The 17339-nt window shown below is 47.1% G+C and overlaps 1 protein-coding gene across 1 annotated transcript; it reads right to left on the bottom strand.

The window, feature by feature from the left end:
* Window positions 1-2114: 2114 nt before the first annotated feature.
* On the bottom strand, window positions 2115-16779 carry EMP1 (epithelial membrane protein 1). The gene is made up of 5 exons (XM_041416715.1): window positions 16635-16779; window positions 5445-5562; window positions 4645-4747; window positions 4399-4539; window positions 2115-3799 (listed from the first exon to the last, which is right to left on the bottom strand). Exons 2-5 carry the CDS (start codon window positions 5520-5522, stop codon window positions 3636-3638), a joined length of 486 nt encoding a protein of 161 aa, XP_041272649.1. The 5' UTR covers window positions 5523-5562; window positions 16635-16779; the 3' UTR covers window positions 2115-3635.
* Between the last annotated feature and the right edge of the window lie 560 nt (window positions 16780-17339).

Genomic DNA, 17339 nt, shown 5'->3' with positions numbered 1-17339 from the left:
GTGACCAGTTATTGGACTACTTCTTCCCAGCCTACATAGTGTGACTTTCTGATCAGAGCAAGAATGTCTCTTGTCCAAAAAGCTCTTGCCCCCTTGGCTGTCCCTCATTCTTAGTGCTTTCTGCAGCTGATTTACTGTAGTCAAATGCCCTGAATTAGTCAGCTGTTTGTCTGTGTCAAACACCTTCCTCCTTGCAGTGACCTGCAGAAAAGAATCAGGGAAGGGAGTATCCTTTTGCTCTGCCGTTGAGCCTCAGGCACAGGAATTTCTCCTCTCTGTTTCTCCTCTTTCAAAGTTATCTCTTCCAAGTCCAAGGACTGTGCTGTGAAGTGCTGGAGTCAGCTGTGGACCTGGGGCTTGTGAAGCTTGGTCCCTAAAATCCCTGTAATGGCTTTTGCAGGAATTACATGACTTTGTGTCTCACAGTCCATGTGGCACTGGGTCAGTGTCACATCAGGCTGTGTTGAATATGACTTTTGAGCAAATATATGTCATATCACACAATCAATAGTGCTATTTTCTCCTGTCCTTTTCTGCTTCCTTATGTTTTGCAATTGATCCGTATTTGTTGGCATCTGCTTTTCTGTTTGATGTGTTCTGTCTTGGTGGTGTCAAATGTAAGTTCGTGCCTGTGTGCCTCTAATGTAACAGGATTCAGAAGATGGTGAGGGAAGCTACTCAGTGTGGAGCAAAGACTGTCTCATTTGGAATGAATTATGCTTCAGGGACCAGATAACTAGGTTTGTCAGATGCCAGGGGACTTTGACTTTTCCCACCTGGTAGTGTAGGTACTGATCCTTTAGTAGCCTAAGTGATTTTTTCAGGCAAACCAAGCTATCCAGAGTGCCCAGTAGCCTTCATATCCTTTCTAAGCTATCAGTGACAACAGTTTGTGGTGACAGAAATGCTGTTGGAGACCACTGTTCAAAAACTGAGACCACTGCCTATGACGTGGTCATGCCAACAAGGCTGGCATTGCCTTGTCATCCTGTGAGGCATCATTGTCACATCTGCACCATGCCAGGATCAGGGCACAGATACCAGCCTAGCAGTGGGTGTGCCCCTGCAAGGCTCCTGCACTGGCTAACTTCCCCCTCAGTGGGTGGCTGATGTCTCACCTGTCAGTGTTAGCTTGTCCACAGTGGCCAGATGTCTTTGGTTACCCTGCACTTCTAGGAGTGCCAAGAGCATGAGGAACAGAGGACTCAGTGGCCACAGGACTAAGCACTGCTCACAACACCAAGCCTGGCAGAGTTCAAGAAGCATTTGGACAATGCTCTCAGGCACATGGTGTGACTCGTGGAAAGGCCTGTGCAGGGCCAGGAGCTGGACAAGAAGATCCTGATTGCTTCCTTCCAACTCATCATATTCTATAATCTGTGACTCCTGGAACCTCCTGAGACCAAGACAAGTGTCCACCCATGATACACTGTGAGCCCTTCCCACACCCTGCTGTAAGAGGTCTCCCTCTGGTAAAACTTCAGCTCCTGAAGATTCATGTCACTGTTCTACCCTCACTAGCATGTCTTAGCTCTCCCTGCAGTAGATTAATGGATCAAGAAAAATTTCCTGCACAGCTGATTCTTGTTAGATCTTACCTCACATCTCACAGAATTGTGCCCCGAGTTTTCTGTGATCTGACAGTGTCCTGGGCTTTGGACTCTTTGCTCAAGCTCTAGAACTGCAGAGGTGTTTGGCCAGACAACACTAGAGAGGTAACAGCTACACCAACTTGTGAAACTCAGGCACACACCTTGGTGATTTTGCTTCGGGACAGGTGAGACTCTGCCAGAGTGAGAAAGTATGTTTCCAGCTTTCCTGGGTGTGAGGCAAAGCCTGGCACTGAGTGCTGATACCACTGCTCACACTGTCTGCCTGGGCTTGCAGGCAGCCTGAAACAGGAGCTCTGGGAGTTGTTCTGCTTCCTCCTTCCCTCCAGAACAGGAAATCTCATGTACTGGTATGCATGAGAACACAGTAGTTCTGCATTGTCTTAAAGGGGTGGGCTGTGATTCAGTAAGAACTGCAAATACTTCTGATAACAAATATCTGAAACACTAATGGAAAAAACAAACAAACAAACAAACAAAACAGAGCAAAACTCTATATTAGAAAGAGAATCAGATTTTATTTTTAGACCCACAAAGTTAAAAATATGTATTTCAAAATATTTACAATGACTATATATGAAATAACCTTTGTTAATGAAACACCAACATACAGTACTAGAATATATCCACCAAATTGATAAAGTCTACATAAGAAGAAAATGTAACAGAAAGAGAGAGAGAGGTAAATAGCATCCATGCACAATCTGAATTAACATGGTTTTTATACTCTCTACTTTTTAGCTGTGAATGGAGTCACAGGAAATTTTGACCTCGTCTCTTGCAAATGCCTCTTGTTACTGAGATTCTTCAAACTAACAGAAATTTGTGGGTTGCAGCAGTACCAGTGCCTAACTTTCCTCTGCCAGCCTTTCACATGGGGACCTGGTGTTACAGAGTGGACTCAGAATCTCTCAGCAACCCTGGGAGGTAGCTAGTTTTATGGAAGAAGTTGGCAGGTGAAAAGCACCAAGTTGAGTGGCTGGCCTAATGTTGTGCAGCAGGGAGCAAGACTCACAAGCCCTACTTCCTCTTTCCTAATCTCTCATTAGGAAATAACTTTCCTCTGCTAACCATTATTTGCTTTTGAGATGAGCTTTGTCACAAGGTGGGGCACTCAATCATCTATACCAGGTGATGATGTGGAAAAAGTCCTACTGGTAAAGGACTTGTCTCAGTAAGGCTCTGTGATGTAGCAGTGCTGTTACCATGTTCTGGAGTTGAACAGAAGATTATTTTAGTGTAGACACACATCCAGATGGTTGCCTCCCTGCATGTATACCAATGAGGAACTGCACCCTCTGTAATTAAGAACCTCTGTATATCTTTACCCCTATTCTCTCTCTCTCTCTCTCTCTCTCTCTCTCTCCATCATCCATGCCTGTATATTTTCCATTCCTACTTGTATCTTATTCAATCATGGGAATGTCAAATAGAAAATAGAACAGCAAAAAAATTTGCTGCCTTACTTTTGTATATACTTCAATAAAAATTAATCCAATTTCTATTTTTTTCTCAATTTAATGTCTTTAATGTTACTTATGTGCATATATATATTTATATATTTATATATATTAAAAAATGTAACAAAAGGCCCATCCCATTTGTATCAATGGACAAATAAAGGGGTCATAATCCTCACTGCCCAACCCACAAGGCACACTCAAATGTAAGTGAGAAGGGCTCTAGGAAGAGAAAAATATATAACCCTTGTTTTTGTGGTGCCCTTTAATCACCACTGCTGAGCTTGAAGCTTTGTGAAGGTATGGCACAACTTTGCAGAAAAGGAGAAGAGCTGTCTGGGTCACTTGCAGATTTCCAGCCCCAGAAGTGCTAGATCAGTAGGAATTGCTTCTCCTACTCTTTGGTGAAGGAGTTTCTGAGGATTCTAGCTTTGTTAGTGATTTTTCTGCAGTGGCAATGGTGATGATGGTGGCTGTTTTTGTCTATTGGCCCAACAGTTCTCTCAGCAGAGTAATTCTTCCCCACTCCCAGTAGCCAACCCTCTCCCCTGGATGCCCAACAGCCTTATTTTTTTCTAAGAACAAGGTAGAGGATGCCGATGATGAAACTGAAGCAAAAGCAGATCCAGGCCAATATGAAGCAGTAGCCATGGTGAGGATTTGTGGAGTACGCCACTGCGCCTGTGAAGCGAGCTGTGTAAATGGCGACTGCAATCAGAATGCACATCCCTGTGGGAAGGAAGAGGGAAAAGAGAGTTGGAAAACGCACAGAAACCAGCATTGCCGCAAGACTTCTGAGGTACTGCTGTCCCCTGAGATTGTAATGCATGCCTTGTGCCATATGAGAGAGGAGCTGCTGCCTATTAGGCTTATTTGTGGAGGATTTCTTTTGCAGCTGTGATGACATAAGACACTTGGGGCTTGTTTAGTGGGTGCCATGAGGAATAAACCTTTGTTAGGAGAAAAGCAGTAATGAGATCTGATGACAGTTTGGTGCTACGTGTTGAATCCCATGTGCAGTAGCTAACTGTTTATTCCCCTGCTCCCCCAAAACACTTGAATCCTTTTTGTTGTCTTTCAAACGTATTTTGCAAAACCCACTGGGATTTCCTAATGAAAATCTGAAAATACTTTCATTATATACAGCCAAAAAAATCCCAACCCAACACTTTCTGATTCCCCGGTGCTTTGTTTTGTAACAAAAATTGGGCCACTGGAAACATTTAGCTGGCTGACAACCTCCCCTGGTGACCATATGTGGCTACTTGTGTTCACAGAGGCAGTGGGACGCCCAGGGAGCCACGCACGGTGTGCAGGTGCATACTCACAGCAAACCAGCATGACGGCTCCAGTCACGTAGAAACGTTTGCCTTTTTCCAGGGTGAACAGCTGGATAATGAACAGGACGAGCGCCACAACGGAGAAAATGATCGAGAGGATCATAAAGGCTTGCACGGCTTTCAGGGAAGCTGTCAAAAACACAGAAAATAGATTGGAGAAGGTCAGGACTCGGTTTCGGCAGTGCTCATCACCATCCTGTGATTCACCACGACGAAAATGCGGCTGTAACTTACCCTCATCTCCACTGCTAACAGGCAGCTGAGTGCAGGTCTTGTTGCACAGCAGCCAGAGTCCTGTTGAGATCGTTCCATAGTTGGAAGAACCCACCATCCAAACCTGAAATAGGATAGAATGGTTGTGTCTTGGGGCAGGAAAGCTTTTTTGCTCTTCTGTCAGACTAAACTGTAAGGTGAGCGCGAGTAGCCCAACTGCCCGGAAACCCTGGCACCGGACAGAAGGGACATGGCACTGGCCTGGGACATTTGGTATGGGCAGAACACCATGAGGTCTGTTCCAATCATCGTGGAGAAATCTCCCAGGTCACCCTGACCCTCCTCCTGTGCGAGGTAGCAGGGGGTCATGGCTGGCCAGGCGGGTGTGAGGGAACCCCAAAACCCACTCCGATGGTGGGCGAGGGGCGCGAGGACCCCAGCAGCGCCACCAGGGGTCCCCCTGGGCCCAGAGTTCCCTTGGCCTGGAACAAGTCCTGGTGGGAGCAGGCTGGCCCCGGCTGGGGGGAACAGTGCCGCACCAGGGCTGGCACTGCTGAGTTCTCCGGCCCATGAAGGGTGTTGAGGTGCTGCTGGCTCGGGGGTCCGGGGAACTGACAGACAGAGGCTGCTGTCTGTGCCACCCCCGCTGCCTTCCTGCTCCCTGAGCCACCCATCACTGCTTCCCCTCTCCCCATGACCGTGAGTGGATGTTCCTCACCCTCACCGGAGCACCCACCCCCTGGTCTGCCTGCCAGCCGTATCTCAGGCCCACTGTTCTGCGGGAGGTGACAGCCATGTCTCGTCCAGGGCAGTCTACTTACGTTAGCAATGGTGGAGACGAAGAGCATGATGACAGTGGCGATGTGAACCACAAAGATACCAGCCAGTAGCACCAACATCTTGGGTCTCTTCTAGGGTGTGTCACCGACACAGAGAGCTCTGAGGGAGAAGAAGAACAGAGGGAGGATGTGAAGGGAAGGACTTAGTCAAAGAACAGCATTATCATAAGATTTGTTTACATGCAAAAACCCAGGCAGATCTTAGGTTCACTCTGGAAATGTAGAATCACCAAAAAACAGCCAGTAAAAACTTTGTCAAAATCTACTCAAGAGGTTAAATAGAGCCTGAAGATTAAGAAACCAATATGGGAGGAGATGTAGAGCATGGGTACATAACTTAGGGACATTCTAAAAATAGCCTGAATATATACACAGTTTGCTTAAACTGATGTGTGTTAATGTAAAGTAAAAATGCCATACTCCAGGCATACATTCTAGGAAGAGGAGTTTTTGCCCATTGGATTCACAGAGGTCAGGAAAAATTTTTCTCTTCCTGTTCTCCTCTGGTGTCTCAGCCTCTTCCAACTGGTGTGGGTCACGGACAGGAGGTATGGAATGGGGGACTGTGGGCTCCTTGGTGCCTCAGCTGTTGAGTTGTTGTGGAAAGTGAGCCAGAGGGGTAGCCACTACTCCATAAGTAGTGGCTTTAAGTGAAGAGGAGAATAACCAGAACAGAAATGCCACAAGGTTTTCTGGAGCTGGGGAAGATGCCCAGGTTTGCAACGAAAACTGCCTGTTTCCCTTTTAAAACTTGAGGCATGCAGGTCACTTTATTAATGCAATAAATTTTCCTGTAATGCAAATTCCTCTTTGGTTGGTTTTGGGTATTTTTGCCTCTGCACACTTTTACTTTCTTTTAAGATTTCCTGTCATTGATGAACATGTGATTGGAAAGAGAGAGGCGAATGTGCTTTAGAAAGCTTGCATGACACAGTTTGTCAAGATTGATGGCTTCTCACCTGAAAATGTGAAATACAAGGAACAAATCTAAGCTGTGAGAATGAGCACAGACAATTCACACAAATCAAGTGAGTATATTTCAGGCAGAAGCATTTACTGAGTCCACTTTGGGGCCAGTAAACTTCCTAGAAAGTTTGACAGGCTGTGTTGCTCTTTCCCTCAGAAGTGCTGGTACTGAAGAGCAGTATCAAGCATGTGATTAATGTTAGCTGTCAAGTTATTTTGGTCCAGGTGACTCCGGTAGGGTCTGATGCTGTCACCATTTGTACAGGGTGTGGTAACACTGTCATGAAACAACACACGTATACTTTATGATGTTTTTCACACAAACTGTGACAAAAGGCTTTGTAAAGTCCCATTCATGTGTCTTTTTTACTTGATGACTCCACCTACTCCACTACTGTCTTTCCTCTCACTGTGGCCATGAGTGGGAGTGTATTCCTGTAAAATGCTGCAGCTGTTCCTGGCACTGCTTTGTATGCTGTTTCCCAAACCACAGTGGGTAGGCAGGCTTCTCCATCAGGGGCGCTTTGACCAGTGCAGCATTAGCTGGTGATCAGGAAGAATTCCTTGAGTTTAGGATCTCAAAGAACCAGTTCTGTTTGGTCATTGCTCCCACCCAAACAAGGCTACTTTTTAGTAAAACAGATAAGGTTTGGTGACTAGTCCCATCTCCTCACAAATCACATCTACTGTAAGTTTTCCTTCACCTGGAGAACTCTCTGGAGATGTTAAGCCCTGACTTGCTGAATGTGGGCCAGGCTTGCTTGTCTGCTTTGGGGTGTCTTAGCAAGCTCATGCTCTAGAGCTTGGTTTGGCTGGATGGCCTGGTCACTGTGACCTCACTTGTCACAGTGCCTCCTTTAGTGATGATCTTGGAGAAAGCACAGCTTTCTTAGGACTTTTCCTCTGACTGTAGTGACAGACGTGATTTCAGCACTGCTAAAATTCAGGTTCTCAACAGTATATGCAGGCTACCACATGAACATATTTAACATAAGAGTTAAATCCCTTCTTTCCATTGTAAAAGGAACGAGGGTTTCAAAATGCTGGATGGCAACTGATACAGATATCACCACTGCAACTCAAACTGAGAAACTATTGCTGTTGCCATGACTAAGTGACATATCTGTAGCAAACTCTTGAGTTAGATCTTCCTGTCCCTTTGACTACTTCTCTTTTTTTTTTTTCTTTTTTTTTTTTTTTTTTGTTACCTTGGTTCTTACACAAACTTTAGCAAGTGCTCTTGACACTATAGGGTGCTGGCAAGCATAAACCAAACGCTGACAAATTTGCCTGCTCTGAAATTTGCCTTTACTAAACAGTAGCTAAACTTTCTTCCTTCTTAGAGGGATGTATTTTTTCATGGCCTCTTTAAAATCTCATTCAGTGCTTTTTTTTTTTTTTTTTTTCCTTATTATTTTTTAGGACCTTCAAACAAAGCTTTCTACTTGAAAGATTAAAAACCTACTTTCATGACATCCTAAGGACTAGAACAGTCCTTTTAAATGCATCTTTTGCTTGCATTCAGAAATGAAAATCAGGGATAAATGTTACTTTACAATGTAAAAAAAAAAAAGCCCAAAATCATGACCCCATGCTCAGGACTTTGACCAATACTCTAAGAAAAAACTGAAATCCTTTATTCCCTTTGCTTTTTCTGCCTATTTTAGCACTGCAGGAGAGCAGTGTTAGTTCAGGTGCTTTCAGTGCACCTACTTCCTGAGAACGTCAGCACCTCTCCCTGAATACACACGCTATCAAATGCAAACTCCCCCAGGGGATATGTGCTCACAGCTTAGTTTTGATTCTTTGTGAGTTAAAGCACAAGCCTCCCTCTGTACTCATTTGCTTTCCCCTTTCTTCATCTCTCTCTGCCTGTTAAATAAAACACGAGAGAACAATCCCAGAGGAGCCGTGGGTGAAGGAATGGCACTGAAATAGATTCACTTCTGTCTCTGATGCTATGGCATGGACATTTCCTCCCATTAGACAGAGAAACTGGCAGAGCATCAGGGACTGACAGGATACCGTTTCCATCTGTTAAGTGTGAGACATCTTTCTCCACTACAGGGTGGGGTCACACTGCTGGAGCAATAGGACAAAATTGCATGCAAATCCCTTTTCTTCCATTCCCCTACCTAAACTGCAACTGCATTTGGAGTTCCTCAGGCTCTTCTTGGGCTATGAGTCAGTCTTAGCCTTCCTAGAGCTGCCAGCTTTTTCCACTGACTCACCCCAACGCTCTCAAACCCCACAACAATTTAACCCTGAAAGATTAAGTGCTCAGGACGCTGTCAGTTTTAGGACTGCTTCTCAAGAACCAGTCAAGCAAACAATTTGTGAGTCTTCCCCAAGAATCCTTCAGAGGAGAGACCCCAATTAAGCCAAGGAAAAAGTAATGAGACATAGCAACAGAAGGACTACTGAGGTAGGGCAGGCTGGTGGGGCAGTGAAGGTCATGCGTGTGCTGAACACCCTGCATGAGTCAAGAGAAGATCCTGTGCTGATAACAGTGGACTCACTTTCCTTTTCATGGGGTGATGGATGAAGAGAAATAACAAGCCACACCAACAGTAAGCATGAATAAGAATCACCATAGAAGCCTTCAGTACAAAAAACCTGCAGATAAGCATGACAGACTCTTAGCTGTGTAGAGACAATTTCTCTGACCGTGCAGGAGTACACATGCTGGGGAACAACACACAGCTCTGCTGCACCCCAGTTCAAGTTCAAGCAGGCTGGTACTATCTATTGCCTAAAACTAAGACAAAGTCTTCTCATGCAGGCAAGTTGTTGCTACCTGTATCACCCCTCTGTCTACTTAAGTGTTTTGGATCCTTCTGTCTGAGGGCGATACAGAGAAGTGAGTCCTTGCCCCTGGAATGTGTAGTACCACTTGGAGATATGATAAAGGCCAATGGTATAGTTCCTCAAATATAGGGAGTGAGTTACTCAAGAGGGTAAGCCAGATTAGGCAGAGGTCCTTTGCTTCTGACAGAAAGTGCATTAAAGGAGTAGAGGGTAAGTGTACAGAATGTTTCTGCAGGAACAATGGGGTTGTTTCAGGTGAAAAATCAGGGCACTCTCAACTAAATTTGAAATATTTCAGATCTCAAGTATTCCTTAATGGATGCAGTTCATCTGACTTCCATTTCCATCTTCCTCTCTGAACTGAGGTCCCTGCTTGGGACTGCCTCTCCCAGGCTGAGTTGCTGAGGTGTACTGTGAGAGATGCTGGCTGAGCCAGACAATATCTTGTAGCTCCCTAGAGTGTCCAGGGAGCAGAAGACATATAAATCCACTGCCTGTGCACAGTGACCTCTGACTCCTTTCAAAGTGAGTTTTTCAGCTGAGGACCCTTTAGTTTGATACACTAGATTTCTCAACAATGGAAAGATAGCTTTTTGGAGAAAAAACAAATGCATTTGGTTAGAATGTCAACAAAAATCTCCATAGATTGAAAACAACTAACACAAATGAAATTCTGCCTTTCCCAGCTGCCACTACAGAATACAAGGAAGGCAGTAGTAAGTCAGACCAGTGGTCTGACTCTCCCAGTCTCTGATGGGAACAATAGAAGGTCCAATATTTAGAGAAAGCATGTGAACTTGGCCACGGTCTGAGGGGCACAGAGTCACAGCAGGAATATTGGTGGTTCAAATCAGGGCCCAGGCCACTTCGAAACAAAGGAGAAAACTGGGGAGTAATGGACAGAAAGTAAAAACTGTCTGGTAATTGTTTGAGACAGCCACAAGCTTCCACCTCCGCTACCAGTGCATTCCTCAGTGCAAAGCCAACCCACAAATAGCAATGCTGCCATGTTGCTACCAGTAAGGGAAACCTCAGTGTGGGATAAAACCTTCTGCAGAATTTGTACACATGCCTTTTGACTGATCTGAGACCATCACTGCATCTTAGACCTGCTACATCTGCACACCTTGTCCTTGTATGGGCTATGAGCACCAGTCCTCATTGTGCCCAGAGTCATTTCACAGGATGCAAAGATGTGAATATCTCTCTGATATTTTGGTGGCATGATGACTTTGGACATGTCACATTGTTACTAGAAAGCTCATGACAACTTTAAACAACAGGGAAGAATCCTTTTGCTTCCACCTTTGCTCTGTCTCTTGCTTCAGATCCTGATGAATCCAGAGTCCTTGCTGACTCTAGACTTCTACAAACTACTGTATGTCAGCACTGCTGTTGACAACCTGGTTTTGACAGACCAGCCTGACTCAATTTACAAGTCAGATGCTTTTTATAGACATGTGGATGAGTAGGCTGGTGCCTCTGGAAAGAGATTTCATGTGTGTGGGAGAAGGGTTGGGCAGGAGGGGTGTGTGAGCACACAGAGACCTTTGAGCCTCTGGCTTATGGCAGTGGGATTTCACGTACACATGGGCAGTGGCTGTGATGACCACATGGGGCACAGCAAGGCTGTAAAACCAGCAGGTTAATGTCAACCAAAAGGAAAGTGTAGACCAGCCTGAGGGGCTACAGCTGAAAATAAGTTAAAGTAAATGGAAGATTCTGTCTGGTTCTTATGAAGCATTGCCTGGTGGAATGGACTCCAAGAGATCAGTGGAACTGCCTTCCCAAGGGAGTGGTGAAACACCACCATGTGAAAAATTTCTTATGGAATCTGACAAATTCCTCAAGAACCCACCCTTGGTGATGAACCTCCACTCACTGAGAGATGCAGAGGGGAGTCACAAAAGATGACACATAAGGGTTTTCCAGCTCTCATGCTCATGATTCATATAAGGGTGGGGAAATATCAGAATTCCTAGGGCAGACAGTGAGAAATTGGCATTTTCTCCAGAAAAAAAACACCCTCGAGTGCTCAGCCACGTGACAACATCAACTGAAAACTCCAATGCTTGCTTGGTAGTGGGGACAGCTGCCTGGGGCCTGGCAGGCAGCCAGCAGCCGCTGCTGGAGGAAAACACTGTCAGTCCTCACACTAGGCACGCCAAGGAAGGGCTGGGACTGATGGGCAGCAAGTGAGAGGGAGGGCTGGGGAAGGAAACCCCGGAGCTAATGGAAGCACTGAAATGTCCCTCTGCTCCTCCAGAGGTGTGATGCAGAGCACTCTCACCCCTTAGAGCACTGGGTGGTCCCTGGGGGGTTAATTAGGCACCTGAGTTGCTGGCAGGAGTTCCAGCAAGATTCTGAGATACGTGAGAAACATTTGTGGGAGGACTGACAGTCTGGGCGTTGACGTGTTGTGTGTAGGGCGTGCATCTGCAGCTCTGTGTGGCTCCCTCTATGAATGGGAGTGTGGGATCCCTGTCAACTCTGTGTGTGTGTCCGTGTGTGTGTGTGTGTGTGTGTGTGCACAGCTTCTTTATGGGTGCACGGATCATCCACCTGTGCCACACTGGCAGTGTCCACGTGGGAGAAAGTATCTGACAGCTCTGGCAGGAAAGCTCAGGTTACAGACTGGAATGAGCAAAAGTACACAGATCACTTCTGGTGGGACTTCCTGCTTTTCCTCTTTGCAACAGCACTTAGACAGAGGTTGAAGGACTGTGAGTCCACATCAGCTGTGCTTTTGGCTGCATTCTTGGATTAAAACTGCAGTCCTATGATTTGCACAGACAGTCTTGTGTAGATATTCCTTTTTTTCTTTTCTAAAGGAGGGTAACTCTAAAAAAGAAGTTGTATCTGACAGTGTGTATGTCTCTCAAAACTGCAAAACCTCTGAACATGCAAGTACAGCTTATGAAACACTGAGGAAAGTGTGACTGGAGCATCTGAGCTTTTGGGTCAGTTTGCTTTCAGGGTGCCTTTGCTCCTGCAAGCCATCTTGGAAAAGACTGTGCAGGATTCAGATACAAAATTGTGTGAAAGCTCCTTCTTTCAACCAAAGTGCACAAGTGATGAACTGGGGGGAGCATGTGTATAAAGCAGACACAGGAGGAGGCTGTGCAGCCTGGAGCTGGTCAGTGCTCTGTGCAGGGTGGGATAAAGGTGGTCATGTAAAATATCCCATCTGGCTTTTAGAGAGTGCCTTACACCTGTGATCAGTAAGGTATAAGCTGGTTCATGTTACATGTGGCTTTGGGGACATCAAGAGCTGCCCTGCTGAGGGCACACCACGCTGGCGCAGTGGCAGCCCCTGGAGGCAGCTCGCAGGCAGGCTGGCTCAGCTGTCTGAGCTGTCACAGCCAGTGGATGTGCCCAGCTCTCCTTCAGCAGTGGCCCACATTGCTGGAGCTGCTCTTCAGCAGTCCTCTGACCAGCCTGCTCCAGGCTCTGAGCATTTTGTACTCTCCCCTCTTGCTCCCATGGCTCTCACTATCCTTCCCAGAGGCTTGCTGGAGCCAGTACAGGGAAGATATCACCCTGGAATGAGAAGAATGTGGACAGTGGACCCAGTCGTGGCGGTTGCTTTCACAACTCCCCTCTTCAGCAGACTGTGCCCTGAGAGGGCAAAAGGACAACAAAAGTCTCACCCTGGATTTCCTCAAATACAAAAACATATTGCCAGGTGGCCTCACATCACAAGAGCTAAGCCTTCAGCATGAGTCACTGTTCACCTGTGTCAGCCACTCCAGTGCTCAGAGTTCAGTGCATTTCCTGCAGGACTGGGGATGACCCAGCCCAGATCTGTCCCTGGGCTCTTGTCATGGGTGTCTCCCCATGCCACTGTTGCAGACTTGTTTTCACAGGGTAAAGGGGATAGATCTCAATTATGATCTTGGCAAACTTGTCACTCCCTTGGGCAATGTGGGTTTTGGAGCTGAGTTGTCCTAACCTGTCCCTCCCTTCTATGACAAGGCATGGGCTATATTTGGTCTAACCAAGAGAGCAGCTTCCATATACTCTCTACCCTCCTGAAAACAGTTCAGGAGGAGCAGGATGCATGAAGCTGCAAATTTGGCCAGAGTTTCCTTTGTTCACTGTCAAGCTGTTCTAGCTAAAGAGGTACTTTCCAAAACTCTCCCAGCAGGGTTTGAAGAAATCACACTCCAGATGGCAGCTCCGAGATGGGCTGCTTTGCTGCTCTCCCTGCAGTGTAATGGCAGAAAGCAGCTTAAGAGGCACTCCAGATTTCCCTCTGGGCAGTCTACATGGGGAACTGCTGCTTCACTCTGTGTCATGCTCTGGGATGGCTGGGTGTGGACTGACCCTGACAGAGGATCAATACAGGCATAATTGACATGGGCTTCAGCACGTTTGTTCACTGCCACTGTTACAGCACTGTGGCTATGAGTTAGTTATCAATCCTGGCAGGGCCATGGAGAAGAGCCTCCTTTTCTGTGAATGCTGCTTTGCCTCAGCAGAAAAGACCGATGACGTATTGGTCTTTTCCATATTTTCCATCTTCAGATGTGAAAACTGGAAATTCCCTTCCTCACGCTCCCTTTTAGAGGAGTAAAAGAGCAGCTCCCTGCCTTGAAGGCAGGGTAAATAAATATAATTTTTTAGTTTTACCTCATTAATTTTTTGTTGGAAAACAAAAGGAAGGAAAAAAATTGGAGTGCCATGCCTTGCAGCCTGCCTTATGTTGTGCTGGGTGACAGCACTGTCACTTTCCTATTGGGAGGTACAGGCACAGGAACCTGTTGAGATCAAAGGGGTCTAGTAGTGCTGTTTCTGCCTTATAGGGCACTTGAGCATCTGAGGGCAAAATTCAGCCCAGCATAAGGTGTCTCCGCCTTTGCCATCCATGCAGCACTCAGCAAAGGGAGCACTAAGTGACCTGGGGGCTGAGCAAGGGGACACATGCCATGGGAGGGGTGTCCCAGCAGCCAGCTGGGGATTATGGGGCCCGTGAAGCCCCATGGGAGCAGGCAGGGCTATGGAAGCAGGCTCCCTCCTGCTTTTGCTTGCTCTGAGGAAACAGAAGTGGGCGCAGGCTGAGTGCCATGTACGAGCCTTGCGGCTGGGAGGGTGATGACTAGAGAGAAAGATTAGTGCTTGCAGCACATCTCCCCAATCTCATTATAAGCAAGGCCCTGAGGTGGCTCTTTTACCAAAAACATGCTGGCTATTATCAGCAAATCTCCCAGAACTCTTTGAAAACACAACCTCTGCTCCAGCCCAGACCACCAAACAGTAATTCCTGCGTGCACTTGCACCGCTCCCACACTGCAAAACTGAAAGACCACCGGCTAGGCCAGAAGGGCCGGTTTTCCGAGCCCAGGGCTCTGTCCTCAGCAGGGTCTCACTGGGGCAGCAGTAGCAGCCCAGCAGCTGAGGCACCCACTCCAAAAGTTGGTGCTTCTCCGCAAGATCCCACGTCAGTCACTCCTGCATTAGTGTGTCCTTGGGTGTGGCCCGATTCCCTAGCTGTCAGAGGTATCCCCGGGGATGGCATGTGCCCAGTGGAGATCCCTGCTCTCTCACAGGGCTAGCCGGGATGAATAATGGCTCAGACCGCGTGTCACATGTTTGGGTGGTTAGTCATAGCTGGGGGAGCTTCCACAGGAGCCTACTGACAGGAATTCCTTAGTGTGGGTGGGTGTGCAGGGCCTCCCACCAAGACGCTGCATTTCAAGGGGTGCTTTCAGGCACTGCAGTGTTAGTGAAGTACCTCAGTATTGATCCTTTTCCGATGCTAATCCCCACGGGAGCAAATAGAAATAAGCTGCCTTCAAGCCCTCCTCACTCTCTCAGTGCTCACAGTCCCCAGGTGGACTGGGTGGAGGCATTTGGCTGGCTTAAACCCCTGTTATCATAGGAAGAGTAACTAATGGGTTCCAAGTTTTCACACTCTTCATGCCCACCTCCCTCGAGTGTTTGCTCAGAAAAGAATCTCACTACATCCAGAAATGTCAAGTGGGCAGTTCCTGGGCAAATCTGCTCTCAGAGGTGCCTTGAGGAATTCAAAGCTTCTGAGTGAAAGTTGTTCTGCGGCCACAGCATTTTTTTAAATATCAATATGATTTAATTGTCAATCGTATTAAATGACAACTTCCAAAAATGCTTTCTTCCCATTCCAGTTTCTGATGCCCTGGAAACACTCGCTGCCTCAGTCAGTTTCCCCACCACTCCAAACACTTATTTCTTAGTCAGGAGGCACCACTGCATGGCCGAGCTACAAGAAACAGGGCCAGAGGGGACTTAAAAATTCACAAAATCCATCCTTTTTCCAAAAAGTTACTGTCAGCTCAACTTCTAGTTCATTCACATAGTAATTATCCACAGTTCCAGCCTGAGCCCCACCCATTCCTGGCCGTATTGGGCTAAATACTGTTCAGTCTCTTTCAAACCCTTGAAACTGTGCAGGGGCGGGCTGAGTTCCTGCAACAGGAACCAGTGTGGTGCCAACAAACTGGCTTTGCTGCACTCCCTTTCGCAGACCTCAAAAATAGTTCAGATTTGGCCACAGGATGCAAACCACAGCAGACAGACGAAACAAGAGAAATGGTGAAGAAGAGGAGGGAAAGAAAGAGGGGGTGGTTGTGTAGAAGGCAGGTGAAGAGGGAGAATTGCCAGTCTCTGCAATCCTACACTTCCCATCAGTGTCTCTACCTCCTTGACACACCCTACCAGCAGACCATGGTGCTCCTAGCAATGCCACCGCTCACCCACTTCGCCTCACAGTGCTCCCCACTCCAGTGTCTGTGCTGCCAAAGAAGGTGTAACACAAATTTCTGCCCTTCACGTGGCTCTGCTCAGAACTGGGGCTTTGCTTCAGCCAAAGCCCTTAGAAAAAGAGAGATTGTCTCCATTGTGCCCCAGAGTCTGCCCCTTGGGGCCTCTCAGTCTTCACTTGGAATGATTGCTATTGTTTTAAATTAGAGCTTGGCAAAATAATTATGGAGGGGAGAGAGACAAGCAGAAGTATTTGAGCGCCAGAAAAACTGAGCCTGCAGCCCTAATTCCAAGCAGGCATTTTTCCACATTTGTCAACAATGCTACTCCAAAAGCACACAGCAGCTCCTGAGCATGAGCTGGCCAGGTTGGGCACCCGTGCCTGCACCCTGGCTGCACGTGTCCTGGAGGTGAAAATAACATTGCTACTGCCAGCACTCCAAGGCTGTAACCAGGGCGCCTTGCAGAGCCCCTTTGCCCTGTAACGCAGCTGGATTTTGAAGCAAAAGATGAAAATTAAGGTGCGTGCCATAGCCAGCTCGAGTGCCAAGATGAAGAGAAGTGAAGGGGCAGGGGAGAAAGGCAGACTGGTGCTGTTAGGAGAGGGGAGCAGCCCCCGAGGGAGAAAAGTTGGTGAGGATTTTCAAGAGCAGCTCTTACCGTGTGGGCTGGGGCCGGTGCTGGCACCTGTGGAAGAGGGAGCGTGCCGGGCTGCAGTGCCGATGTCCCGGAGTGCAGAGCTGCAGTGAAGGGGAGTGACCTGCTGGTGGTTTAAGTTTCCTCCGGTGGTGTGGGAGGGTGGTGTCTTTCCACTCTGTTTTAAAGGAGTTACTATGAATCAGACTGCCTTTAAAGAGAAGGAAAAAAAAAAAAATGAAATTAATGAGCTACGCCCTGTTTTGTTGGCAGGGTGTCAAGAGTCCCTGGGAGGAAACCAGCGATTCAAAGAAATCTGTGCAGGGCTGCCTCTGACTCAGTGTGCAGCACAGAGACCGCAGCCTGGAAAAAAGGCTGACGCTGATCCAGCTGAGTAAGAGAGGCCCACAACAGCATCTGTTTATAAAACTGAACTTCTGGTTGTCATAAAAAAAAAAAAAAAAAAGTGTAGTTACAAATGTGGCAACAGGGCTTCAACAATAATATCACTCAAACAAACAGTGGGTTGGCAGGGGGGATCCCGAGGCTGGGTGAGTCATCACATCCCCTCCCCGTGCTGCTTGGAGAGAAGTCACTGAGGCTGACAGCACGGGGGAATTCAAATTGGACCTGTGAGGTTGGCATGGACAAGATTTTTGGGAATATGTCAAGGAGTAGAGATGCTCAAAATGCAGCTCTGGTCTGGTGGTGACTCTGGAGTGATTTGGC

The sequence above is a fragment of the Onychostruthus taczanowskii genome, unplaced genomic scaffold (assembly GCF_017590055.1).
Source record: "Onychostruthus taczanowskii isolate IOZ18803 unplaced genomic scaffold, ASM1759005v1 scaffold53, whole genome shotgun sequence".
Lineage (NCBI taxonomy): Eukaryota > Metazoa > Chordata > Aves > Passeriformes > Passeridae > Onychostruthus > Onychostruthus taczanowskii.
This window is presented reverse-complemented; position numbering and strand designations above follow the sequence as displayed.

Excerpts from the sequence above, each read along its gene's own strand:
- EMP1 (XM_041416715.1), bottom strand. The coding sequence starts at position 5,522 with ATGTTGGTGCTACTGGCTGGTATCTTTGTGGTTCACATCGCCACTGTC. Across the intron at positions 4,748-5,444 it reads TCGTCTCCACCATTGCTAAC|GTTTGGATGGTGGGTTCTTC; the intron begins GTAAGTAGACTG and ends ATCCTATTTCAG. Across the intron at positions 3,800-4,398 it reads AGCCGTCATGCTGGTTTGCT|GGATGTGCATTCTGATTGCA; the intron begins GTGAGTATGCAC and ends TCCTTCCCACAG.